The 27,146-nt window shown below is 46.5% G+C and overlaps 1 protein-coding gene and 1 non-coding gene across 3 annotated transcripts in view; one reads left to right on the forward strand and one right to left on the reverse strand.

The window, feature by feature from the left end:
• Positions 1-10,397, reverse strand: part of LOC149343588 (uncharacterized) — a 14,497-nt gene extending 4,100 nt beyond the window's left edge. The window contains exons 1-4 of one of the 2 annotated variants that reach the window (XM_089542428.1): positions 10,171-10,397; positions 9,175-9,281; positions 6,949-7,014; positions 4,985-5,059 (exon numbers count right to left, since the gene is read on the reverse strand). In XM_089542428.1, coding sequence (XP_089398554.1) covers positions 4,985-5,059; positions 6,949-7,014; positions 9,175-9,281; positions 10,171-10,267 — 345 coding nt within the window. In that variant the 5' untranslated portion in view covers positions 10,268-10,397. The remainder of the gene's footprint in view (positions 1-4,984; positions 5,060-6,948; positions 7,015-9,174; positions 9,282-10,170) is intronic. The other variant, XM_089542429.1, reaches the window with a different exon arrangement.
• Positions 10,398-20,004: 9,607 nt separating this feature from the next.
• On the forward strand, positions 20,005-20,078 carry TRNAI-GAU (transfer RNA isoleucine (anticodon GAU)). The gene has a single exon. It is a non-coding gene; the product is annotated as a tRNA-Ile (tRNA).
• The last annotated feature ends 7,068 nt before the right edge of the window (positions 20,079-27,146 follow it).

A 27,146-nucleotide genomic window follows, 5' to 3' on the forward strand; every position in this document is an offset into this window, starting at 1 on the left:
TCTCCAAAAGCATTCGTGCTAGAGGCTGTGTTATTATAGCTGTGCCTGTTGATGAAGACGTTAATTCATCATCATCATAATCAGCCTGACTACGCCCACTACAAGGCAAAGGCCTGTTCTATATCTCTCCAATTAACCCCGTCCTTCGCCAGTTGCGGCCACCGTATTCCTGCAGATTTCTTAATCTCATCCGCCCACCTAACTTTCTTCTGTCCCCTGCTACACTTGCCTTCTCTTGGAATCCACTCCGTTAACCTTAAGGACCAGCGGTTATCTGGCCTTCACATTACATGCCCTGCCAAAGCCCACTTCTTCCTCTTGATTTCGACTTGGATGTCATTAACCCGCGTTTGTTCTTTCACCCACTCCGCCCGCTTCCGATCTCTTAACGTTAACCTAACATTTTTCTTTCCATAGCTCGCTGCGTTGTCCTTAACTTAAGCTGAACCCTTTTTGTTAGCCTCCTCGTTTCTGCCCCATAGGTGAGTACCGGTAAGATACAGCTGTTGTATACTTTTCTCTTGAGGGATATTGGTAAACTGCCATTCATGATCTGAGAGAACCTGCCAAATGGGCTCCGCCCCATTCTTATTCTTCTAGTTGTGTCCCTCTCATGATCCGGATCAGCTGTCACTAACTGCCCTAAATAGACATATTCTCTTACTTCCAGCACCTCGCCACCAATTGCTGACTGCTGTTCTCTTGCTAGACTGTTGAATATTGCTTTGGTTTTCTGCATGTTAATTTTTAGCACCACATTTCTTCTCTGCCTGTCTAACTCATTGATCATGCTTTGGAGTTCATGTCCTCAGTGACTTAGCAAGGAAATGCTATCAGCGATTCGCAGATTACTTATGTATTCTCCATCAACTCTTATCCCTAACTGTTCCCATTTCAGGCCCCGGAATACCTCCTGTAAACAGGCAGTGAATAGCATAGGCAGAATCGTGTCTCCCTGCCTGATACCTTTTATTATTGAAATTTCATTGCTGCCTTTATGAAGAACTATGGCAGCTGTGCAATCTTTACAAATATATTCCAATATTTTCACTTAACACTCTTCTACACCCTGATTCCGTAATGCCTGCATGACTGATGAGGTTTCCACTGAGTCTAATGCTTTCTTGTAATCAATGAACGCTATAAATAGGGGCTGGTTTTATTCTGCGTATTTCTATGTCACCTGATTGATAGCGTGAATAGGGTCTATTGTCGGTGTTACATTTCTCCTTCGTCGTGTGGAAAAAAACGGCGCGGCTGCAGCGGAACGCCGACTAGCCACGAAAGGCATGTTGGGTCAACGCCTGGATTACCCACGGAAGCAGCGTCCGTCTGCCAGGAAGAAGTTTTCAGCGAACGTCTCCCCTACACCGCGTGCGAACGCACGTTTCACGTCCCCTACACCGCGTGCGGACGCGTTCGAACGCATGAAATGCGCGGGAACTCCGCTCGTGGACATTGCAGCGTCTGCGCGACGTGGATGGCATCTTTATCCCTTTCCCAACACATGACGGGGGCGTGTTCCCTAAGGAGAGAGTGTGTGATGGGTGTCACAGTGAAATTCCTTCCTCAGCAGGCCCGGCCCCCATCTAGGGAACCTAGGGAAAGAAAAGGCTTTAAAAACTCGGCAGAGAGTACGACCGAGGCGTCTCATCATCGGGTGTCTCAGCATCGAGCGTCTCGTCATCAAGCTCCTTTGTTTGTATATAATGTAAATTCACTTATATAAAGTTCTTCTTCTTGTCTTTCCCTTAACCTCGTCTCCGACCTTCCTCATCCCCTCTCCGGCCCGACCATGCTACCTGATCCCTAACATCGGGTATGGTTTACGAAAGCCTGCTTGATCATTTGGTTGATTAAAGTGTAAGGTTGTCCTGACTCTATTAGCGATTTCCTTAGTAAATACTTTGTAGGCAACAGATAATAAGCTGATCGGTCTGTAATTCTTCAAGTCCTTGACGTCTCCCTTCTTATGAATTAAGATAATGTTAGCGTTTTTTCAAGCTCTAGTTACGCTCGAGGTCACAAGGCATTGCAAATAAAGGGTGGCTTGCTACTTGAGCGCGTTCGTTGCTTTCTTTGATGTTTCAAGGAGCGTTAGGTTGGGATATCCACCTAACGCTCGTAGGAAAATCCTGGGAAATATAGGAAAAATAACCACCTTTCTACTGCGCTGTTCGGGCTGCACTTGAAGGAATAACTAAGTTAGTTTGAGAGGGTATTTTGTCGAGACAGTGCTGCAACTGAAATGGCGCAGCTGCAGCCGCTGTGTGCTGTGAAGGAATGGAAGCGGTGCAGCCCGCTTGTTTCTAAGAGCGTGCGCTGATGTATGAGTATGCTGTTCCATCTTTGTCCTTCAAGTTATAGGCGCTAAACTCTGATGAACTGGTTCGCGTCTGCCTGGTAAATTTTGCATGGCTTGTGCCCGTTTGGCTATCGGCTTACATACTAGACTTCACGCAAGGTATTTCGAAGCGCTTGTTCTATTGCGGGTATAAGAATGCGTGCTACAATAGTCCCCTTTTGGGATTCTTGAGTGAAGAACTTAATGTGTATTTTAGGGGGTAGCATTCTCAACATCTCCTAGCGAGTTAATGCGGATATGCGACACAATTCTTCGAGGTCTTCTTTCAAAATTAATATAAAAGGAATGTCATGTAGAGATAAGTATTGGCAGTCGGTATTCAGTGTAGATGTAGAGTGTTCCAGGGATTAAGAATCTTATAGTTACAATGTTTTATGGAAACCACTTAGAATTGCTCATGCATATTTACTGATCGAAATGATGAAGCCGCAGCGTGATGGCGTAGTGCATCGTGCTTGTCTGGTGACCTGAAAGGTGCAGATTCGATCGCAGCCTCAGCGGTCACATTCTGATAAGGCCAAATGCTAGAGGCTCGTGTACTATGCGATGTCAGTGCGGGGTAAAAAATCGCAGGTGGTCGAAATTATCCGCAGCCTTCTACTACGGCGTCTGCCGTAGCCTCAGTCACCTCGGGTCTTTGAATCCCATAAACCAAACGGTAAGGATCACCTTTCTAGAATGGTATAGCGAGGATATGCCTTCCATTGTAAAACACGTGTGTAGAGGTGGAGTGGAATGTTTTTTCTTCAGCTCCTCTGATATTATTTTTCCTTTGCGCTGTACAGATGAACATGCCCATTTTATCGACTGCAGCAACTAGTCCGACAGTTACTTTCAATATATATTTTAATAATATGCTGCCCTCTTATGGTGCATATAATGCATATTCGATCATCCCAGCCTAGATAGCTCGGAAATAAACCAAATTTATAAGTATATTGATCGTCAAGTCATTTGTGAAGACCATGTGGTGACCTTTTTCAACGGTTGTAAACGGTCTATAGGCAGTCTATAAGCAATGATCTACTGAAGGTTTTGTAGACAGAGGTCTATAGGCTGTCTGTAGACAAAGGTTTCTAGCATTGCCAGGCCATATACCTATAGAATGTCTATAGAAAGTCTGTGGACCCAAGTCGACGGCACTAGTAGACTTTTGTCTATAGACCGTCTATAGACAAAACTCTACAGGATGTGTATGGCCCTAGGTCTATAGATAGTCTATAGAATGCCTACAGACGTGTGTCTATTAGACTTTCAGTAGTCATTTATTTGTCTATAGAATTTCTACGGACAAAATCTACTAAAAGTCTATGGCCATAAATTTATAGACTCTCTATAGACTAGTCTATAGGATCTGTCGATAGAGAGTCTATAGAGTTTGTGAATTAATGTCTTAGACACTCTATGGGCTGTTTAAAGAAATTTTTGTAAGGGAAGGCTTCTATAATACGCTTGACAGCATGCATCAACGGGAGGCCTGTTACTGCAACTTTTGATACAGCAGCAACAATCACCTGTATCAACGAGGCTGGTTACAATAAATTATAGCTACAGTTGATAACGGGCTCTTCCATCAGTGTTCACCAAGTTACGTCCACCTAGAAGTCTGTCGGTCGTATCTACATTAAGCTACAGATTAGCAACAAAAAGGAGAAGGTTGAAGTACATGTGCTGCAGCACATGGAGGCTTATTTACTATTTTGCCTAATTAAAACATCCAACTTCAACATAGAAGTGAATCTGAACGACATGGGTGTCACTCAAATGACACTTATTTCTTGGTTCCACTTCACAAGGCCGAAGAATGGTATCCCGTTAGTGCGACCTCAAGTACTGACAACTCGTTCTGTGGTGAACGGACGCAACAGAAGCTGGTCCTGCTTGAACAACTGAGAAATTAAGACATTGTTTCTCAATCACATAATCACATTGGAGGCATAACAACCAAGCAGCGCAGTCACTACTACCGATAATAAATTGACTCATCACCCTTCGTACAGATGCTCGCTAACAGACAGAGCATAAAGCGGCAAGCAAGCGAATGGCCTTCTTAGGGGACGTTTTTTGGGGCCCTCATTATCCCGCTACGCTGCTCCGGTCATGTGGCAGAAAATAAAGCTGAAGGACATTGAAATGTGTGTACTGATTATCTCCTGTTCAACGTCGTCACTTTAGATCAAAGGCGAGTGAAGATGATGTAGAAAACTTTTAGTGCTCTCCATGCGACTTCAAAACGACGCAAAGTCTGTGAACCTGAATTCACACCATACGAGATGTCACACCATATGAGATGTCACACCATACGGGCCTTTCGAAGCAGTCTATTTCCGCTGAGGTTGACCTCAAGACGACAGACTTGGGCCGTGGGGCGACATTCTTTAACCCAATTCAAAGATTGTTTTCAAGGAGCACCACAAGTCAGTAGCATGTTTTTGATGTAGCTGCTTCTTTTCAGAAACAGCGTTAGGTTCTCTCTTGAGTATTAGGACTTGGCACTGTCTTTTTCCGCAAGATTAGGATTGCATGCAGTGTAAAGCAGATGCATGTTCAGTGAGTGTTATGAAAAGCTCATAGAATCAGCATAAGCTACAGGCGCTCAAGGAAAGTCTATTTACTCACTGGCTTCAGTGCGTAGAGGAGTCGCATGCCATCTATCATGCACCCTCGAATGCCCTGCCGATAGGCGGTGGCGTCCTGCATTAGGAAACGTAGAAATATACAGAAATAATGGCGTTAAAACGAAGAATCAAGAGCCTTACAATCGTCGTCATCGCAACCTGTGCTCAGTTCTCAGAAGGAGAGAGGCCTGTCCCAGTAGCCCCAAATTATTCCTGCTGTCCAGAGCGGGGTCATGCTATTCAGGCATGTGAGAGTAGAAAAACGGGCTAGCTCTTCTTGATAATTCGCATGCAATCGTTAGACAGGACGGAAATTAGACAGGACGTAGGGAGGACACAGTAGAAAAACTGACACCGACGTTTGTCTTGCGTGTGTCTCTTTCGAATATGTCCTGTCTAATTTTGCTCTGAAAGATTACATTCGAACAATTAGGGCAGGTCTCAGCTCTCACATACACTGAGAACTAGATTTTGCATTAAATGCGCGAACATTTACGCGTTTACTAACACGGACCAAGAATCTTGTCACCGTGCGTACGTTTACGGTACGATCTTGTGTCGTTGCCTAGCAACACGAGTAACCACGCGAGCTTACCTGTGTTACTCGGGTAAATTCGAAGGAGCGTCGCGCCAGCTCGTGAAGAGCAACACGGGTCGCGCAGCCTGTACCGGTGCCTGTGATAGAAACAGCCACTTGCTAGTGTAGTGGCGCACCGCTCAACCGCTGCGCCACTGCGCTGGTAGTGGTATATGAGGACTCGCCGCCATCTATGAATGTTAAGTAAAGAATGACCAATTTTGCTTATGTGGACATTAGCCCACTGAAGATATCGCGTCATACCCTTAAGGCGGAACTTAATTGAAGAATGAACACCTGCTTTCTCACTTGTCGGTTTACTACGTTAAACCCCTACCAATTTTTCACGGCGGTTTTGTATCCAGTCTGAGTATATAATATGCCGTATTTTGTTTTTATGCCTGTTACGTGCCACGCCCCTTGTGCATTTTCACAAGCATATGAAGGATGATGTGCCCGGGCAGCTGTCGACATCGGGGTATTCTATTACACTTAATTAAGGTAGTCTGTTGGCTTCCTTCCCTGCTAACGTTATAATTTCAATGAAGAAAAAGTGGAATGAGTAACTGAAGTGTGATCACAGGAGGCGCGAGAAAAAAGACGTGCTATAGGAGGGTCTCCCTTGTTCTAAGAGTAGAAGATTAATGGTGACAAAAAAGAACTATATTTAATCACTTGGTCACGCGAACAATAACGTTGCCATTTGTTTGCAAACAACTTATGCCGCCCATGCCAAAAGACCTTGGGTGTTAGTTAACCGATTCACTTGAAAATAAGCAAAATGCCGCTGGCAACCGTGTTGGTCTCGCTTTTTCAGAAGCTGCGCTCAGCGTTACACTTGCACCGCATGGCGGCGGTAGGTAGGCACCAGACAGCTCGCGTTTTTCGGTACTCTGGTGGTGCTGCTGCTCTTTTCCTCGTCGGCTGAGTGAAGAGAAGGCGCAGACACGCTTTGTCGATAGAGATCGATAGAGAGGACAACCTTCTTTTCCTACTGGTGTATTTTTCTCTGTGAAATTATGGTTTGTGGAGGTTTCTCGAAGATGTTATCGCCGCCTGTCATTAACCGAAAACTGTCGTCGTCTACGATTACCATGCACTGAAATCGGTACTTCGTGGTTTTAGTGAATCATGGGCTTTATTTTTGCCGGCAGATGCTAACGACTTTTGTTAAATGCTTACGGGGCTGTCGTGAAATCCTGGAGGTTCGCGGTCTAGACAGAGCTGATTCAAAAAGAAACACAGCCGATATCCTTCTTTGTTTCTTCACAGCATTCTACGTTTGCTATTTAGCCCCATTATAATTTCATGTTATTTTATTTTAGACGAACATATATGGGGCAATTTTATTAGACCTACTGATATAGAGAACTGTCGCTTGGCCTCACCTCACTCATTTTGTCTCTGTGATATGAGTAGCATATGTGGGTTCCAATGCACGCCTTTTCTGCCATCTGCAAAGCGAAAACAAAGAACACAGAGCCAGCTCACCGAGACTACAAAGCTGGCTTGTGAAGCTAGTTGGAGTCCCAGAATGCGAAGCGCAAAAACGATAACCGACAGAAAATATACGGCGTAAACGTGAAGAAGCACACACGGGGCTGAGCACGAAAAAGACTGAACACAGGGCAAGCAGCTCGCTGAAAATTAAATTTCTAGCGATATTTAGGTGCGCATAAACAGAAAAAAAAATTGCTCATTCGGAGCCCTGAAAGGCAGTAGGTAAACATAAACCAGTGAATAAGACAAACAAGAAATGTACAGTGCATCTCGTCGTCTAGTGTATGTGTAAGCATGAAAAGCATTGCTGGAAATGGTAGCGCATTCTAGGAGAGTTCATAGGATAGTAAATAGACAGGTTTATTGGGTCTGAAAGTGTCCCCGCCTTCGCCCGCTTCTGTTCTTTAACCTAAGCAGCGTGCATGATCTGGCTTGCTGCTTTCGCGCGTTCACTTCACGCTAATCAACGAAGGCAAATGCATAGCGAGACTTCGCGCGCTATGTATATGTAAACGACGTCATGTGATTGCTAAAGAAGATCAGGTGCAGCCGGAAGCAGACTGATTTCCTGTCAGAAGTTACCACTGAACATGAGGCAGTGGTAATGGTTAGAACAAAATGCTCCTAAATTTTTACGCGGATTATTTATTCTTGTGATTATAGTTACTGTTTAGTTGCAAAGTATCAACAACGAATTACATTCTTGTTGCAGAGAAATAATGTGTGGCAGTCATGAACATAGAGGGAGCATTACTGCTGTCAGATTATATTCGACAGCAGCCACTAGTCAGTAAAATTCATAGTACGACACATACTTTTCAGTGCATTCGGAAAAATTCCAGGTATAAGCAAAGGTAAAATATTTTAGAACAAAGAAATTTCATGCCGCCCAAAGCAGTAGTTCCTTGCAAGGATAGCGGTACCACGCAGGCCACCTAAGGAATCGTAGAGAGAGCTGAAATACATGCCATCTTTTCACCCAATGTAGTTGGCTGCAGCGAGCTTTGAACATATACTTGTGCGTTTTTTGCGCTGAAGTAAAAATTAGTAGATAGGCCGAGCGCTTCACCGAGATGCATGCATGCTCCAAAGTCACGGTGAGCGCGCTAGCTGTCCGCATGTACTACGATAGTATTAGTTTCATGAGCGTGTTGAAGGACCATTGCTGGTGGCTAATCTCATGTGAGGTGAGGAATAGCGGTGTGATTGCAGATATCATGTTGACTGAGGTCTACAGACTCGCCCGTAGCATTGAAGTCCGGAGGAAATTGAGCCTGTGCAGTACGTGTCATGAGAGGAGGAACCATGAATTCTCGGCGCGTGAAATGCCCATTTTTGAGGTATATATAGAGTGGTGGTGAAGGGAGGCAAAGAACATTTAAAACTTAAAATGCAGGATAATATATTGTACATGGTTTCTTAGCCCAATAGTTGGCCACTAGGATGCCACGAAGATGGGTCTGCGCTCCTGCTCTATGCTGGTTTTCTTCGTCCATCTCTGCTAGATTGCGTTCGCGGACGCATGTCTGTTTTAATACAGTGAAGAACAATTGCATACCAGAATTTATTATTTTCTAGCATTAGAACGCTCATGAGAACGAAAATCTGGTGGTGACCGGGATTTCATTTGCATAAATCCGGCAGCGGGCTAGGAGGCTGTCTCACGAGCGTGAATAAAGTCACGCGGATCAGCGAAAGATTTGAACTACTAGCGCCATCTGAGGAGCATAGAGCAAATCAGGCAGAACGGCGGACAATTTCAACGACCATTGCACGGCGACAAAGAACTTGATTAAGAATTATCTAAGGTATCAGAGACGTAAGGAGCACACCGTTCAACAATAAATGCGTCCAACGGATTTGATGAAGCCCCGTTGAAGGTAAGCCCGCTGTACAGAAGGTCATTTTCGTCTCTATAAAGTGTGACACTGAGGGAAGCTAAGCTGGGAGAACGGTGGTAACATAATACCAGGTACGGGGTTTTAACGCTTGTCACGTGTGATACAAAGTACAGGTCACAAAGTCAACGTGAGCATTGCCGATTTCTTAAAAGCTTTTTATTTACACTGCAACCAAAGTCTTGAAGATTAAGTTCAATGGATGTTGCGTCTTACCTTCGCTAGCATTGGTGTTGTCAGAGGAAAGTCCAATACAATCGCCTTGCCGCACTTCTGCAGAAACCGGCTGGCAAAAGCTGCCCCTCGAGACGACGTCATTATGCCTGTTCCAAGAGTACGCATTTTAAATTCAAGCTGGAGAATTTATTCTGAGGCATACATATGTTTTCATGTGGAAAAAATGTTTTCTTCAGGCTCCGTTTACGTTCTTAGAAATATATAGTCTGAGTTGCAACGGTTCAAATTGAAAGCAGAACACGACGTTGGTGCATACGCACGCCGAGCATTGATTGTATTTAGGGGTCTCTTGGTGGGACTAGCAGGCGCCTGCACGAGGTTGATGAAATATTAGTTCTCTTCGCGCATGCATGAACTACGCTTGTAGCATCTGAAGATCAAGAAGCTATTTACTACGAACTCCGAAGTTTCTGAGAAAGCTGTATAGCTTTCCTTTGTAGCCGTATGGCTGCGCTTGGGTGGATGCCAATGAGTAATTACTCCCTTATTACAAATTTACACCTCCTTGGGGGATTCCCCTAAACATTTGACCAACACTGTTCCCACTTCGAGTTATTGATCAATTCGCTCTCGCCCTACCATAAGCTTGCCGTCCCGGTTAGCTCAGTTGGTAGAGCGACTGCTCCGGTGTAGCGGTGGTCCCGGGTTCGAACCCCGGACCAGGACGAATTTTTCTTTAACTACGATATTTCTGAGAAAGCTGTATAGCTTTCCTTTGTAGCCGTACGGCTGCGCTTCGGTGGATTCCAATGAGTAATTACTTACAAGCTATTTATAGTTAAACACAAGGAAGAAACATTACGAAAGGCCCGTAAAGCCTCACTAACTAACCGCTATTTTCGGTACTTCGTTAGGAGTGTTCTCGGATGAGTGCGAGTTGAGAAATATGCTGGCCGGATATGAGTAAGTTCCAGAATCTGTCCAGCTGTGACTAATGCATTGCAAGGAAAAGCGCGATCTCGCGATTGCACTCACCAGGACGTTTGCCACAAACTTGAAATTTTTCACATTGCATCACGGTGAAAGTCGCGAGCCAGAACTCCAGAAGAAACCAGAGGCATCGGCTTCTCATGCTGCTTTCGGTTTTACTTCTTGAATGGGCAGCTATCAAGGCTCCACGCCTAATGGCGAAATTTTAACTAATGCGTTGTCGGGCAAACATATTTCGCTCATACTTGAAAGTGAGTCCGAAATGCGAGAGATATAAAAATCTGGCTTAAGGCAGGCTGCAGTCGCCCACATGAGGAGCGTTAGAGCTCAGGCGGCAATATACGTGTGTGCTCAGCTGAGAAAGAACAGTGTGCGCAGAAGACGGATGATGACAGAGAGGTGCAGCAGCTGCGACTTGGCTCGCATTCCCTGGAACGAACTACGTTTAAAAAAAGTATTCAAAACTAAGGCAGTGTCCACAAGAGGAAATAAACGATCGAAACAGCTATATCCCACACACTTGCCGCGTCAATATTTACTTCAAGAGATTAAAGCCCACTATTCCCATGCGTCAGTCCAAGGTGGCCTGCGGGACCACAGTCAGGGTGGACATCCTGGTGAGCTGGCGTCCTGAAGCGCTAGCAGCTGGAAGCAAAAACCTTGCTAGCTGAACACACAAGGGAGTTCACATTGGCAGTAATGAGTAAAGATCATTAGTCATGCCCGCAAAGGCACCATTGTTTACGGTTAGCAGTTGCACATGACAGTTTTAAGCACTATTTTCGGTCCCTATTGCACAAACTAAGGCAACCATCCGGCCAAAACAGCGGTGATGCTGACACCCAAAACTACGGTGTTCATGGCCAGATTTGACTCCCAGGTGGTGTTGAATACAACATGAAAGAAAGTCAGTTTCTTTCTTCATGAAGCTATGTGCAAGAATGAAAAGCTTAGCAACAAAGGCGTAGCGCATTCTAGGAGGCCTCATATTTGATGGTAGCTTCATTACGTTATCAGCCAGGTGCTTTGGCTAAACTGCACGCCTAGGCGTCAACGTTGCTGGCGCTGTGCATGTGAAAGCACATTGCTTGGAATGCTAGATTTTGAAAGCACATGCTTAAAAAGGAAAGAGCTGTTCCGGCACTTTCGATGAACGACACTTGGGCCAACGCCGGCGAATATCGAGCAGCTTTGTTTGCTGATTCCAGAAACTGTTCTGCCAATGACCACTCCTGCTTATTGGAATTGGTGAACCTGCCGGTTCGCGCTCCCACTTGAGGCCCGGCGATAGTACGATGTGGTGCAAAAAAAACGGTGATATCGCCACTGCAAAAGCGTCCATCCTTGGAGGAAAGTCGGCTTTATAACGCTATCGCACCTTTCATGAGAGATTCATAAGCTGTAGACCATCGCAAAAGTGTTTCGCAGTGTTGTAGAAGTTTCTAGTGGGAGATTACAGTTTCCAGAAGTCTTTTTTCAGGTCCGCGCCAGCCAACCATAAATGTTTGCAGGCCGCCGCCTCGTGCTCGTAGCCCCCACTTCACTGCGAACAACTTATGAGATAGAGCGTAGATAGGGGGTTGGAAGCCATTGTGAGTGGTATGAAAATTCCTACCGAGCTGTTTACACGCATTATACACTAATCAAAATTTATTTAACGTCGAGATGTCCTGCGGATCGCTTGCTGACATTTAAGGGCTCCATTGGCTTTTCCAGGTTGACACATGGACCATACTCAAGGCAGTAAAATGCTACAAACGAAGTTTCAATCTCCTTTTTCTTTTGTGGTATCTCTAGCACACCTATGAATTTTATTTGGTGCGTGGGTTGTTGGTTATACTTGCAAAGAGGCTTGATTTTCTGCAGCCTATGCTTCTTAAGTGCGCGGTAGTTGTGCACACATTAAATCTCACTGCTCGAAGTAGAAACATTTTTTAAGGTTTATTGGAGAGGAGAAATAGTGATTGATATGCGTTTTGACTGGAGCAATGTAGGTAACAAAGGCGCCGTCAACGAGTGGACCGATGCGAGTTGTCAAGAAACAGTTGTGGTTATTTGGTGACAAAGAATATTATGACGAAGACAAAGGTGCCAATGGCGCAGGACTGAGCGCTCGCGCTCGGCCAACGGGTATGAAGTTATCTCTTGGACCACGGCAATTGCGCCTCATACTTCGGCTGGCCGCCACCTAATATTTGGTGTGAGGTGCTGGGACACCATCGGCATACTGGCCCTGGAGCTTCGGCGTCCTGTGTACAGTTAAATTAGCGCGAGAGTCGCCTTAGTTAGCCTATTTACCGCAAGTTTTTGCCGTACGACGGCGCTAAAACTTTAATGTTACGGGCCGCTCGCTCTATCATATTTTTCTCAAATTTATTGCTTTTGTAAGACAGGAAAAAATTTGATGTTTATCGATGCACAGATGTACTTGCACTCGACTGAAAAAAATGCTCTCGCCTGTTCCAAAATACTCACATGCCGGCACCTCTAAAAGTGACTCTTCCTACTACAAACCCACCTTCTCCCTCTCAATATAGCTCGCGAACCGCGCACTACCCGTGAAGCACGTCATGCAAACATACTCAACCAATTATTTATCAATCCACGTTGAATAACTGCTCCTCGGTGACCACCTAGACCATCTTCTACTATTCCTAACGGGAAGCTGCTCCGTCCAACTTTAACCTGAGCGATCAGCAATGGCTTATCACATGGGCCTGAAGGATAGTTGCTGCTATCAGAGTTCGGACTGAAGGCTCCACTCACGGGCATCGGTACTCGCCACCCATCCTAAAAACAACTTTTTTTCCCATCGAAACACGGACGCCGCGGTTCAACGGAGGCGGAACGCAAAAAGCATCCGTGTGCTGTGCGATGTCAGTGCATGTTAAAGATCTCCAGATGGTCGAAATTATTCCGGAAACCTCCACTACGGCACCTCTTTCTCTCTTTCTGCTTTCACTACCACCTTCCTCCCTTCCCTTACGGCGCGGTTCAGTCGTCCACCGAGATGTGAGGAATTTACTGTGCTGTGACAGTGCGCTGCGTGTCTCCTTAGGACCGCTATATTCGGCGACATGTTCCCTTTGTGGGACCCCGGAGGCGCTTGAGCAAGAGAATGTATTGCCCCAGGAATCGTGGGGTGTCGGGGCCAGTGCTTATTAGGGGTCCGAATGCTGAAAGCGTGGCCGTGATTTTTATTCGCATGCCGACAAGCATTCAAGTGGTGAAGCACAGCCCGTAAGAGTGACCGAGGCGCCGCTAGGAGGGGAAGCGACCCAAGCCGGCAGGAGGCCTGGGGAAGACGGGGAATGGCCAAGATATCGGCGCTGAGAGGAGGGCGAGGGAGATGCTCCAACCTGGAAGGAGTATCACCCGAAAAGACGGGAAAAAACCGTGGAAAGCTAGTCAGTATAGAGACGAGCAAGGCCCAAGACGACACCACTGGCCAGCCGGTCCTCCGCTGCCCGAAGCGCCCATACCATCGGGGAGAAGACGAGCCTGAGCTAACAAACGTGGTCAACTCCGCAGCTCCCACGTTCTTCCTGACGAAGACCGTGGTGCCAACACAGCGTATGTAGGCTTCGGCACCCCAGCCTCCGCATCATGTACTCGATAATATGGAATTCCTGAATATATCTGTTTTATTGCAAGTGAGTCTCATGGTACCTCTTTGCCTCTCCGTGCCATGTGGACTCGCGCAGTATGTGGGGTCGTCAGATGTGGTCTCAGAAGCGGGGTGTCAAAAACAAAGGTCCTTTGAACGGTGCCGCATTCATGACCTCCAGTTTGCAATCCAAGGTAAATCACGGGAATAATTGTGAAACTTTGACCCCGATTTGAGTGGCTTCAGTCATTGAAGAGCTTAAGCGGGCAAAATATCTCTTTGTGAGGGAGCTTCAATTTCGCAGCCATCGCTAGGAGCAATCATGCTGACATTAGGAAGCGTTACTCCGACATTTACGGGCGATGACACCGTGGTTTCCAACAGCGATTTCTTTTCCATGCTAGAAGAAATCGGGGAAATTGGGGAATGGTCCGATGCGCAACTGGTGGGAATGGCAAGGTGCAGGATGGCAGGAGCTGCTCACGAATTTGCATGATGAGGCGGAAAGGTAAAGTCAAAAAATGATTTTCGGAAATGAAGACGCTCGCGTCCGAGCACTACGATACTGAACCCGATACTGACAGGTGGTAAGGAGGTGCGAATATTTGCGTCACGATTTCAGCTCCTAGGACGAGATACGCTAAGGAGGGAAGAGGAAGGAGACCCTCTAAAAAAGAAATACGCTGAGTACCTGCTGAAAAAGAAAATGAATGCTTTATTTGTAGCCGGTTTGCGAGACCCCTTGCGGCCCTTCGTGCGTTCGCGTAAGCTGAGCGATTTCGACCCAGCTGCGGAGGCCGCATTGGATGAGAACTGAAATGGTGCGCTAACGGTGAACACAGAGAGAGTAAGTGTCGTCGAGACAACACAGCAAAACCCCGAGGTTGGTCTTTTTGGTTTGTGGATTTGTGGGGGGGTTTAACGTCCCAAAGCGACTCAGGCTATGAGGGATGCCATAGTGAAGGGCTCCGGAGATTTAGACCACCTGGAGCTCTATAACGTGCACTGACATCGCACAGTACATGGGTCGCTAGAACGTCGCCTCCATCGAAATTCTACCGGCGCGACTCCGATCCAACCGGCGTCTTTCGGGTTTGTATCCGAGTGTAATAGCCACTGTGCCACCGCGCCGGGTAGGTTTCTGTTTAGACAGGATGAAGCGCGAACTCAGCAGCGCCCGTTCGTTGGAAACCGGAGACCGCAACAAAGCTTCAGGCGCAGCATGAGAGATTTTGAGGAAATCGTGTGCTTTGCTTCCCAGAGCCGCGGACACATTGGGAGGTTCAGCCCAAACGTGCGCCGAGGGAAGACGTAAACTGAAGCAGGTGAGACACTTCGCAAGTAAGCGTATGGAGAGGCTCTACGTAGTAGTAGTAGTAGTAAGGGGTTTTAAAAGTATTATAAATGGAAGGGAAAGATTTTTGCTTGCTGCGGGCATCTGCCATCGCCGCCTGAAGCACCTGAGCTGGGGCAGCGGAAATAAACGGGTAGCAGGCAGTGTGTAGAAGTGAGATCAAAGAGGTGAGGGCACAGTTAGAAAGGCTAGGGAGAGGGGTACGCTGGGTAATAAACTATCTACAAATTAACACAGTAACATGTATATCCTTGTCGCACGCGCGTGATGATCTTGCTAAAGTAGCGTGCAAGCACACGCGCACGACAAAATGCACAGTACCGCTGGAGTGGGACGACCAGCTGTTCATCGTCCGAAGTAGTACACGCGGAGCGTTTTTCCTCGTGCAGCGAGAGAGAGAGAGAGATAGATAGAGAGAGAGAGAGAGAGAGAGAAACTTTATTTTAACAGGAATTCGGGGAACGCCCCAGGGTCCCCGCACGACCCCACTGCACTCAAGTGTTTATGTTCCTAAGGTACATAACACTGGCAGCACGGCCGGTGGCGATGGTCTTCGTGCAGCGACAAAAACCTAGGAAGACGTCCGCAGCCTGAGCAGCATGCGGAAAGAAAAGGGCATAAAGAAGTGATGGGGGTATGTGTTGCCTACGAGGCTTGCCCTGTTGTGCGCTGCAAGATAAATGGTTGCTGCCTGCAATTGCTGATATACACAGGGTCGAAAGTGACCTTGCGTAAGTAAATCGGTTTTAACACACTTCGAATGAAAGGGGATCGCGAGGTGTTGGCAGCGTATGGCAGGGTTGCAACCAGGTTTGTAGGCATAAGGGGGAATCCTGTTTGCATAAGCATGCTCTACCGGCCACACTTCGCCCTCGGCGGAATAACATTAGATCACCCCTGCTACATGTTCCCAGACACAGTGTCTCTGCCGAAAGGAGTGCGGGGTATCTTAGGGACAGGATTTTTTGAGAAGGGAAAAGGTAGACGTCTCATGCTTGGAAGAACCGGTCCATGCAGCGGACACAAAAGTCCCCTTTGTAAAATGGAAAATAGACGAATTTTGCAGAAACCTCGAACCTCGAAGAAACTAGCACGCAACAGACCGTGGGTTCAGTGGAGGAGGTATTCTCGCGAGTTGCTGAGTTCGATCTTTTTCTCGGTAAAGTCCGATGAGAGGGAGGCGCTGACTGCTCTGTTCAATGAATACTCGCAGGTGTTCGCCGTTAAAAATTGCTTTTTGAGGAAATGAAACGGCGCAGCATGTCTCATATATCTCGGCGGACACCTGAACCGCGCTGTAATTGAAGGTAGGAAGGTGAAGTGAGAGAAGAAAGAGAGAAGGAGGTGCCGTACTGAAGGGCTGCGGAACAATTTCGACCACCTGCGGATCTTTAACGTGTACTGACATCACACACGCGCACACGGGCGCCTTTTTGCGTTTAGCCTCCATCGAAACGCAGCCTTCAACGTCCATCAAATTGCGACATTCCAAGACGCATATGCCACATGCCCGTGCCCTGTGCACGTATAGATGTCCTGTCGCGTATAGGTGCGCTTGACTCTCTCGCACATGCATTAAAAAACAAAGTTAGAAAAAGCGAAACGCAGCTACACTGGTAATAAAATTTATTGCGTATGCCCAGTTGCTCTCTTCAAAACTTGGGCTTGTGTGCGAACGCGTTGTGTGTGCGCAGCAGTGCACTGTGTGTAGACACAGCCTGTGTCTTCCATACTCCTCTGTTTTTTTTTTGTTGCGAATCTGCTTTTTGTTTTTTGTTTCCACCTTCGAATTTCGCGCCTGGTGCTATACCAACTGAGCTATGGCGGTGACTGTCCAATGGAAGTGCCACCTTTTGGGCGGCACTTCCTTTAAAGTTTGAAGTTTTTTTGGGAGTATTTACAATCAGCGCCACCTAACCTTTATAGTGTCCACCAGCGCCACCATCATCTACAGCGGCAGGTGTAGTAGTCCTGTACTACCGCGAATGCCACATGGGACGTGATCGAACGGAGAGGGCGAAAGCTGCCCTGGAACCCTCTTCAAGCACGTTACTTGTGCACCTTTTACTCAAAATTAAGGCGTAGACAACGCTAACACAGCCGCATATATTTTTTTCTTTTGCAAGCGGCCGCTTGCCTCCCCAGAATATGTACGTAGCATTCCTGACGTCCACGTCCATGAACCGAGCAATGCGTGTGGCTTTTTCGTACTATGTTGCTCAAGAAGGCACACTCGGCACCTAGCTTCGCGAAACTTCGTGCACCTCACCTTAATCTGGAACATCGCCACGACGCCGACGCCGAGATGAATTATTTTGTGTGGTGGTTTACGAAGTCTGCGGTTCTTGTCTCGTTTGCTGATGAAGATTATCTTGTGGGCGGAATGAAAGTGGTCGCGGTGAATGAGCTTAGTAATAACGACCGGCTGCAGGCAGCGGTGGTTCTAAGGGGAGGGGGGGGGGGGGGGGACGGGTCGGTTGTCACCTTTCCAAGAGCCTTTGCACATCTTCGCGAACGACCATTTTGAGGCTTCATAGGGCGAGATGCGATGTTTGAAGTAGAACTGGAAACCTATTTCGTCGGTGATTAGTCAAGTAGTCCCCTACTTTTTACGTTCACCCTGTTAGCGGCTGTTTTATTTCACACTATTGTACGTTCTACAGGTTGGTAGTTATAAGAGTAGAATTCGTAGTGATTTTCGAGGTATCGTGGTCCTGCCGTTCTCTTACCTTGGCGCCGTCGCCGGTGTGCTGACGACGGCGGCGGCGGTGCCATTCGCCTTAGGTTGCGATGGCCAGCAACCTTGTCGCGGCAGCAAAGAGCCACCCATTGATGTCTTGATCCCACCATAGGGTGTGTCGATGGCCAGCGCCGAGTGGACATCAGGCGCCCTATCCCACGATGGGACACAGTGGCGCCAGCCATGGGATCATCCCTTTTGTTGCCCTGACAAGCAGCGCCGAGCAGGCGCCTTGTCGGAGGGGTCCGAGGGCGCAACAAAGCCCAAACAAAGAGAGTGCAGATGCGGACGTTCTAAGAGGTGAGAGAAACGTGCACGGTTTCATGCCGTCGTCTAGAGGCCCGTGTACTGTGCGATGTCAGTGCACGTTAAAGAACCCCAGGTGGTCGAAATTTCCGGAGCCCTCCACTACGGCGTCTCTCATAGCCTTAGTCGCTTTGGGACGGTAAACCCTGTAAACCAAACCAAACCTTTCCTCTGCAGCTGAAGCTGAAGCTGCAGGGAGGTGCGTAGCAAGCCTTCGGCAACCGTCGGCGCAGTAAGACGAAGCATTGAAGTCGCACTACACAGATTTAACTGTGCAAACTCCGTGTGAGTCCACTGCGAAAGCAGAGCTTCTCATCATTCCCAATGCTCGGCGCCTTCCCGCCTAGCCTCCATGCATGCCTACATGTAAAGTCACTGGAACTCTGAAAGGGCCGCAATTGGCTGGAGGCGCGAGGTTAGTGCTAGGGTATTCTTGCTTGAAATGGTCCAACGCGGGAAGCGCGTCGTCTGCTTGGCGAAGAAAACACGGATACTGCGCGTAGTGTCTTCCCGACGGCTGATGTGCTGATCCTTGTTTCACAGAAAATGACGACCTAAGTATTAGCACATGAAAACAAAAGAGATGAGGGTTTACGAAAACCTCCGCAGTTTCGCACGAAACACGCCTAACCTGTCAGTTTCTTAAATCCTCGGGCGTGTGCCCATAACCAAAGGAGCAGGCTGGTTCTTACGCTTCATACCCTTCTTGCTTCGTTGTTAGCAGTGCAAATGACACTGCCTGATCTTAACTATTTGTAGGTGGTAAAATTGCATTTAAGGCTCCTCTAGCAATTGAAAGAGATCATTTCCAAGCAGCTTAGGCCATTGTTTTTGTAAAAAAAAAATCAAGGCGACAATTAAGCTCCGCCTTTAAGGGTATCACGAGACAGTGTTAGTGGCTCCCTTCAGCGCTTTCTCTTCACACAGAGTCGCTGCTTTTTGTGCACAAACACGCATCTGTCTCAGTTATCAAAACACAATTTCCACATTCTTGTCCTCGAAGTCTCCCACACTGCAGTTTACGCACGCAATGTTGCTCTAATTAGTATTTCACTTCTTAGAACATATCTAGTCCACTGCACTAATTACCGCATAAAATCACGAAGCTAAGCCAACAAAATACCCTAATATCTCCCCCTCCCGCCTTGTACTTTAACCAAGTCAACATGCTGACTTGACTTAGCGGGTAGCGTGCCTGGCTGGCGACCCGAGGGTCGTGGGTTTGCATACAGCCTACAAATTATGCCAAATATTCTGTACGTAAAATCAGTCACTTCATTCAGGTAATTAATTTGAACCTGCTCCGACCTTTATTTCATAATACTAGTCCTCTTCAATTATTTTCGTTCCACGCATGCACGCGTGATGTGACGCATGATGTTGACGTCATGTCACTTTGGTTAACATGATGGTTAGCGTGGCCTTGGTTAACGAAAGCAATTGAAAGTTAAAGTGGCTGGTAAGAGCCAAGTAACTGCCACTAAGTTAAAGGACGGTAAAGGTAATAAGGGAGTAATTAATCATTGGCATCCACCCAAGCGCAGCCATACGGCTACAAACGAAAGCTATACAGCTTTCTCAGAAACTTTGTAGTTGGTAGAGCTCAGTTGGTAGAGCGACTGCTCCGGTAAAGCGGTGGTCCCGGGTTCGAACCCCGGACCAGGACGAATTTTTCTTTAACTACGAGTTTCTGAGAAAGCTGTATAGCTTTCCTTTGTAGCCGTATGCCTGCGCTTGGGTGGATGCCAATGAGTAATTACTCCCTTATTACAAATCTACTCCACCTTGGGGGATTCCCCTAAACATTTGACCAACACTGTTCCTACTTCGAGTTATTGATCAATTCGCTCTCGCCCTACCATAAGCTTGCCGTCCCGGTTAGCTCAGTTGGTAGAGCGACTGCTCCGATGAAGCGGTGGTCCCGGGTTCGAACCCCGGACCAGGACGAATTTTTCTTTAACTACGAAGTTTCTGAGAAAGCTGTATAGCTTTCCTTTGTAGCCGTATGCCTGCGCTTGGGTGGATGCCAATCAGTAATTACTCCCTTATTACAAATCTACTCCACCTTGGGGGATTCCCCTAAACATTTGACCGACGGTAAAGGTATTGTGCTATAGATGATCATGTGCCCCATCACTGAAGTTCTCCAGCGAATTGGAAGCATTGAGAAATACCAAAATTTAATCAATAAAAATAACATCATTTAGGTAAGGTTACACAATCGGCCTGCGGCTGCTCACTCTATACTTACAGAGGGTATGGCGAGGGTTCGACTCGGTAGGAATACAAAAAGGGTTATTTGAGAATAGCTTTGAGGCTCAGACTTGCTTACGACAATTCTATACTGTAAAGTAGCTATAAAGTAAAAATCGTAGAGTTCATTCTGGAGCTAAACAAGCAAAGTGCAAAAGTAAGAGTAAAGATAGCAGGAAAAAAACGGAAGTAGGGTTCACTAGTTCTGGCTGTGAGCTACAGTACACGACAGGCAGCTGGGTATTGGAAGAGGGACTACATAATTCTAAGATGAGTAACACGACCATGCGATTTGGCACAACACAATGCAGTAGCAACCTCTTCAAGATGTTCATGAATTGTCAGCACCCACAGTCTCACGGTAGAACAAGCAGCGAAGTGGATTTGACATAACTTTAAAAATAGCAATGGGAAAACGTGCATTCCATATTAATAGACAATGTAAATTCCGCTACCAAAGCTGACTGACCTGGTAGCTTGCTCTTCGTGTCGTCTGATGTTCGTCGCTGGGGAAGCGTGACCAAAAAGCGTAACAAATCGCCAACACACGCTCTTATAGGCACGCAATTCTGCTGGTTGAGCTTGAACAAACGTTAGCGCTCTGCCAGCTAAGCTTTGCCTTCGCTGCGCCGCGCCCGTGTGCGGAGGAGAAAATGAGTCACCGCCGTGCACAGAGAACGGCGAAGCGCTAACGAAAAACCTCTAAAAAAAGATGGTTTACAGGACAGTAAAGAGCCCACTACCTCTCTCTCTCTCCTCGCTGGACACCTCAGCAGCACCGTGGGGACAGGACTGAAGAGGCTGTGAAAGAAGACAGAAAGAGGTGCTGAAGTGGAGGGTCCCAAATGATTTCGTCCACTTGAGGATCTTAACGTGCTCTGAAAACGGACAGCACATGGACACCTTTTGCATTTCGCCTCCATGTAAACACGGCGTCGCTGCTTAGGCAATTATCAAAGAGAAAGCCAGCACTGCGGTCTGTGAGAAGAGAAGCTGTTTTCCTCTCCCAGGCTCTTCGATATCTTGCTCGAAATGCGTGTGCCTTAGGTTGTCGCGCCGTCACGGTCGCAGGGAGAGTAGGGCCAGGGGATACACTGGGACGTAGACACCGCCACGACCGCCTTCAAGAGAGTCTCAGAACAAGCTTTTCATTCTCTTTCTCCGGTGGGAGTACCGGGAACTCTAGCGCTAACCCATGCGGTCTTATACAGGCCGTGCGAGGGTATTCAATAGGATTAAAATAAGTAAGTAGAGTACAACTGGACGACACTCTTGTTTCAAGGGATGCTAGTTTAACAATATCTGTAGAAGGGAAAGTACAGAACTGCTGTCTTCTCAGTACTTGCCCGTGGGACAGAAGCGTGAAGGCTAATGAGAATGTTTCAAATTAAACTGATGGCTTTTCTGAAGAAGTAGCGCAAAAAACGAACAAAGGACAGAAAGAAAGGACACATAAGACATTCACGAGCGCTCATGAATGTCTTATATGTCCTTTCTTTCTGTCCTTTGTTCGATTTTGCGCTAACTTCTTCAGAAAATGCATCACCAACTAGCCCGACAGCTTGCTCTAGCCCAACTAGCCCGGCAGCGCATATATTAACGTGGAGGAAAATGACAGATGTGCCTTTCGGTAGAAGCACCATATGAATATATCCTAGCGGAAAGCACGAAGAGGAGAATGACTTAGACGGGGATGAAAATATAGCAGGAAATGCTGGAATCAGGTGGTGGGCGGGCGGGCGGGCGGGCGGGCTGGCAATGTTAATTCCAAGCATGCATAGATACTTGAAGAGGAGGTCAAAAGGGCACAAAGATAAGATAACGTGAAGACATTTGAGTGGATGGCGTGCCTGCTGCAGAAGCATAACAGGGCTTACATGGGCTCAGTGGGAGAGAGGTTTTCTTTTCAATGGACATGAGATCGACTAATATAACGATGAATTAAAAGGCGAGGCCTCACAGGTCTGTGGTATTTTTAGACAGGATTGTTTCTAGATATCGCACAGAAAGTAAAAATTTATCAAGCGAACACCGATTTAAAGTTGGCAGAGAAGCAAACAGCCATGAAAGACGTAGATTTGCTTTTCCATATCCGGAAAGGCAGGGCATTAGAATAGCAAGTCCTAATGCCAAAAGTGACGTGGTCTTATCAAGCGGGGTGCTCTAGAAGTAAAATGATTAGAAGAGAAAAGCGTAACGAGTATTATTTTTTCTTTATTTTGCTCTCGCAGAACTCCGCTTCGTAGTTGCGAAATTTCTCGGGACCACAGAGAAGGTCATAGATGAAGAAGCAAATGCCATTGACTTCGGTCGTGCGATTCCTATCCACCCAAAGCCCGCAACCTGTGACGATGAAAAATAGAGGACATATTACGACCGCCGCTATGGACGAGCGTGGCGCTGGGTAACACTTTGAAGTTTCGGTCATACCATAAATAAATACCCCCAAAACAGAACACTGCACTGCCGTCACCGTAGCTACGTTGGTAGAGCACACTGGAGGCGAAATTCGGAGGTCATGGGCTCGGATGCCACCGGTGGCTGGTGGCGTTTTATTCTGTTATCAAATGTATTATCTTTAAAGAAATGTCCATTAATCTTTCGCTTATGAACACCAGAAATAAAAATAAAAAAGCATCCACTATGCTATTTTGTTTTGGTGTTGGCGTCCGTCATGTAGAAACCTATTTTTGACATTTCTAGGCAAATGAAGGAAAGAAAATCTGTTTTCGCTTTCTGTCGTTATTTATCATTTTGCGGCCATCATTGATGCTGTTGCTGACATTAGTTTTAGCTTGCGAATATTAGTGGTAACTGAATCCTCTCTGCTTCAGCGCTTATCTATTTTAGCCTTCGTCATGGGGCTATGTAAGCAGAGTTCTATTTTGCGATATAGAGGAGGCATAATGTAGTGTCCAATCGTGCCCAACAAAGCCCCGCCCCCCTCCCCCCAGACAACGCTAACATCCTGAGCGAGTCCTCTCACCGTTTGATCTGTGTGGAACACGTAGTATGTCGCAGTTGTCGTCTTCAGAGACAGCAATCGGGTAGTAAACAGAGATAGCGGCGTCTGTAAGAGAATTCATCCACTATTAAAAATATATACACGGTAGGAAGCAGTACACTTCGTACAGGAGGGTTCGTTTCACAAGAAGTGATTTCACAAGCCGTGACTTGACGCTGCTAATTACTCCAATCTATCACAATAGTTAATGCACTTTGGTATAAGGAACTCCACTCTTGATTGCTTTTCAAGCTACCTGTGCAACTAAAAACAAGTCCTCATGAAAGACTTGAAATCAAGTCGGAAAATAGGGTGTACTGGTTTTCCTCAAGGGTTCTGCGCTATTTTGTCTTTGCGTTATTGACTTCCCTCTTTCCTTGACACATCCAGAAACAGCGATGGGCGCCGGTGGCACTGCAATAACTACAGAGGCAATATTGTTACGAAGACGACGAAGAAGCGGGTAGTGGCGCGAAACGAGCGCTCGTGCTAGACCCGCAGCCATTAAAAATAGTATTTCATCTGTCATCATGTCGTCCTGCTTCTTTGCTTGGTACCTCGTAACAATATACATTTAGAAATTGAACCCCTGATAAACAACATTTTTTCCCAGTTTTTAGCACGGTTTAAAGCTAATATAATGGCATTAAATACAGGTAAGAAGAAGTGACCCTGATTAGTCAGCTAAACAAACGTTGCCGTTCTACGCACTTATATATTCTCCTCCACAATGTACTAACTGGGCAGATGGACGTCATTAAAGGGACAGGGCACTGAAATTCAAGGACCCAATTTCCCTCGGCACAATGGACAGCTCGCTGTTCAAGATATTGGAATCCGCAAAGGTTTTGTTGGAAAGGCTGCAGAAATTTAATCGCGAAAGCAATACTACTCCCAAGAACGGCCTTTCGCGTAGCGGCGGCCACTTGGCACATTTGACCTTTAGAATGACCCCTGACGTCATACCATGCCTAGTGACGTCACAGCGTGACGTCATACCAGGAGTGAGAGACGGGCCACCGACTCGGCTCGTCGGGTAACGGCGGCCGCTTGGCACGGCGCGCCGCGCTCTTCCCACTACAGGTGCTGCATATGCAGTATAAAACACCTGCTTTCGCAACCTACCAGGCTTAAAAGGACAGTGAGGAGAGCACTATTTATATTTTTTTTATAGCAAAATCCGATAGTTCGGCATGTCATGGCTTTGTTGCCACTTGGCCGGCATCGAAAGATGCGTTTATTTCTAAGAAATTTGGATTCGAAGTTGAAAAAGTTTTTCCTGCCGCTCTGATTCAAACTTGGGATTCTCCTATGACGACACAGGACTAAGTAACGTGAAACATGACGTGAACATGACGTAACGCAGAGTCCGTGATTTCTAGCGGCCAGCAGTGCGGCCTAGCAGCAGCCGAAAAGAAATCAACCGCCGGCCGCACGTTGAAGGCATCTATCGGCTATTGCGGCCGTCGCTACAGTCGCTTCGCTTACGTTTGCATTGGCGTTTTGCCAGCGTTACGATGGATCTCGTTCTCGAAGTCGTGAAAGAAGTTCTTGCAAGACACCTTTAGCATACCGTGTACCTTAATTGTTACCGCTAGCGGAATACCGGGAGCTCGCCTAACGCCGGTGAGCAGGCGCTGATTGGTCCCGATGCTTCAGGCGCGTGCCGAGCTGCCGGGAACGTGGCGCCATCTGGCGACGTAAAGAAGATTTGCGCATGCATTGGCTGCGCCTCAGTGATTTGTGGCTTCTCGGGTCCTAGAGTTGCTAGAACATTTGGTTCTAGCAACACTGCTTTGTCCTATGACGTCATCACGCTTGTACTAGCGACTTTGGCCTGTAGCGGCGATACCTGTATTTTGTTTCCTGCTCTTTTCTACGTTACAAGAGCTTTGTTGTCAGTATGAGTGGCGTTTTTGTAACCAGGAGCTGGTATTCTGTCGATACAAGCCAACTTCAATTTCTCCTCAATGTCCCTTCAACTAAAGCTAAGCCCCCGCCAATATTTTACAAAGAATTCTTAAATCAGTGCATGCTGCAGTTTTTGAGCGTCGCGATGCTCGAAACCATGATTGAGCGCGACGGCGATTTCAAGTCGGCAAAGTATAAGATTAATGTAAATCTCACCGCCAAACAGCAATACCGTAATTTTAGTAGAGCAGCGTTCACTTAAGTTTCCACACTGAAAGTTGTTACTGCACAGTTATGTTCGCCTCGTCGACGAAAATTTTTTAGTGGACTGTAGTGTCCGCTCCATCCAAGAAAAAATAGTCTGGCGACATTTAGTTACAAAAGCGAAGAACGTATGGTTGACTTCGCGAAGGGAGTGTTGCTTTGGAACGAAGGGCACACTGGAGAGAGTGTAAACTGTGATAAAACATAGTCTGAAAAACTCCTAAAAAAAAAGACACCATGCACTTAGAACAAATAAGCGATATTTTGCCGAGACGTAGTCACGGGGCCTACACTGATAATGGCGGGTTTCACCGGGAGGTAGTTTTTTATGCGATTTTCAATGCGAATTTAAAATTAAATATCCTGTTTGCTTTGAAATTGCATTTTTCGATTTTTACATTATGAGGCATGATCGTTTCATTTCCGCCACCATGACACGCTTTGGTCAGTGGTCGGTGCTTTAAAAAACTTCATGTAACATTAGCTATCAACCGAACAAGTCGACCTTAACTTGCAACGCCATATCAATAATTTGCGCTGTAATGTTGTTTCGGCTTTGTAATCGCGTCTAACTCAAAACTAGGGGGTTTCTTGACATGTACTCCCCTCGTCAAAAGTATACTGCCCAAGGGGTTTACTATTGAGGCCTACAGCATGCCGCGTTATGGATCATCAACGACCGTAATCTTTCGAAAGAGGAATGGTTTTGCGCCCTCAATCCACGCAAGGTTTGGACTGCTTGATGCGCTAGAAAGCTAGGCTAAACAGCTTAGGAGCAAAACCCTTTAGTCTGTATACTTTTGACGAGGGCAGCACTTGCTGAAGATTATTAAATTTTCTTTTTTGCATTGCCATTTGACATAAGAGTGCTAACCTTGGGCCAACACACAAAAAAGCCTACTTCATCCAATTATTTCTCTATAGAAAAGGGCGCAGCATATTGCAGCCTTCCCGAACAGATATTAGTCAGGCATCCCTTTGTATACTACTTGCTTATTTATACAAGTTCTTTTAGGGAAGAGTAAGTAATTCTCAAAAATAGGCTTTTGAGGTAAAAATATGGCTTTTTCAGGAAAGTATTGCGAGTGTTGGCGGACGCCAGAAAATCGGCGAATCGTCTTTAGCTCCATTGCGCCAAAATGTATGCGCTTTCGAGAAGTTTGCATGCAAAGCAGCTTCTCCATTGCACGAAACTCATCGAAATAGCCGAAATTTGTAGGGGCACAGAGCCTAGCGTAATTGCAGTTTAAAAATCCTTAAAACTGATATGAATATTACTTACGGTGGACTACATGCTTTTCAGTAATTAAAGATCCAACAGTAATAGTTAAAAATTTAACTATGTAGTATTAGTTAACCAGCCTGATAGTTAGCACGTCTTAGCTGTATTCTGATGTACTACACAGCTGACAATGCTGTGCCAAAAAAAACGGCTGTCTAACTCAAAAAGCCGATCGTTAAAAATTTTGTAATGTCTTAGGTGCAACACCCTGTATACTGCTACTCATGTTATCTTTTGGAACACTTTTCTGACTTTAAAAATACGTAGGTGTGGTATGTGCAGGTGGATAGTGCGCCAAAG

This window comes from Amblyomma mixtum, chromosome 5 (assembly GCF_055824585.1).
Source record: "Amblyomma mixtum isolate Tamu chromosome 5, ASM5582458v1, whole genome shotgun sequence".
In the NCBI taxonomy this organism is placed as follows: domain Eukaryota; kingdom Metazoa; phylum Arthropoda; class Arachnida; order Ixodida; family Ixodidae; genus Amblyomma; species Amblyomma mixtum.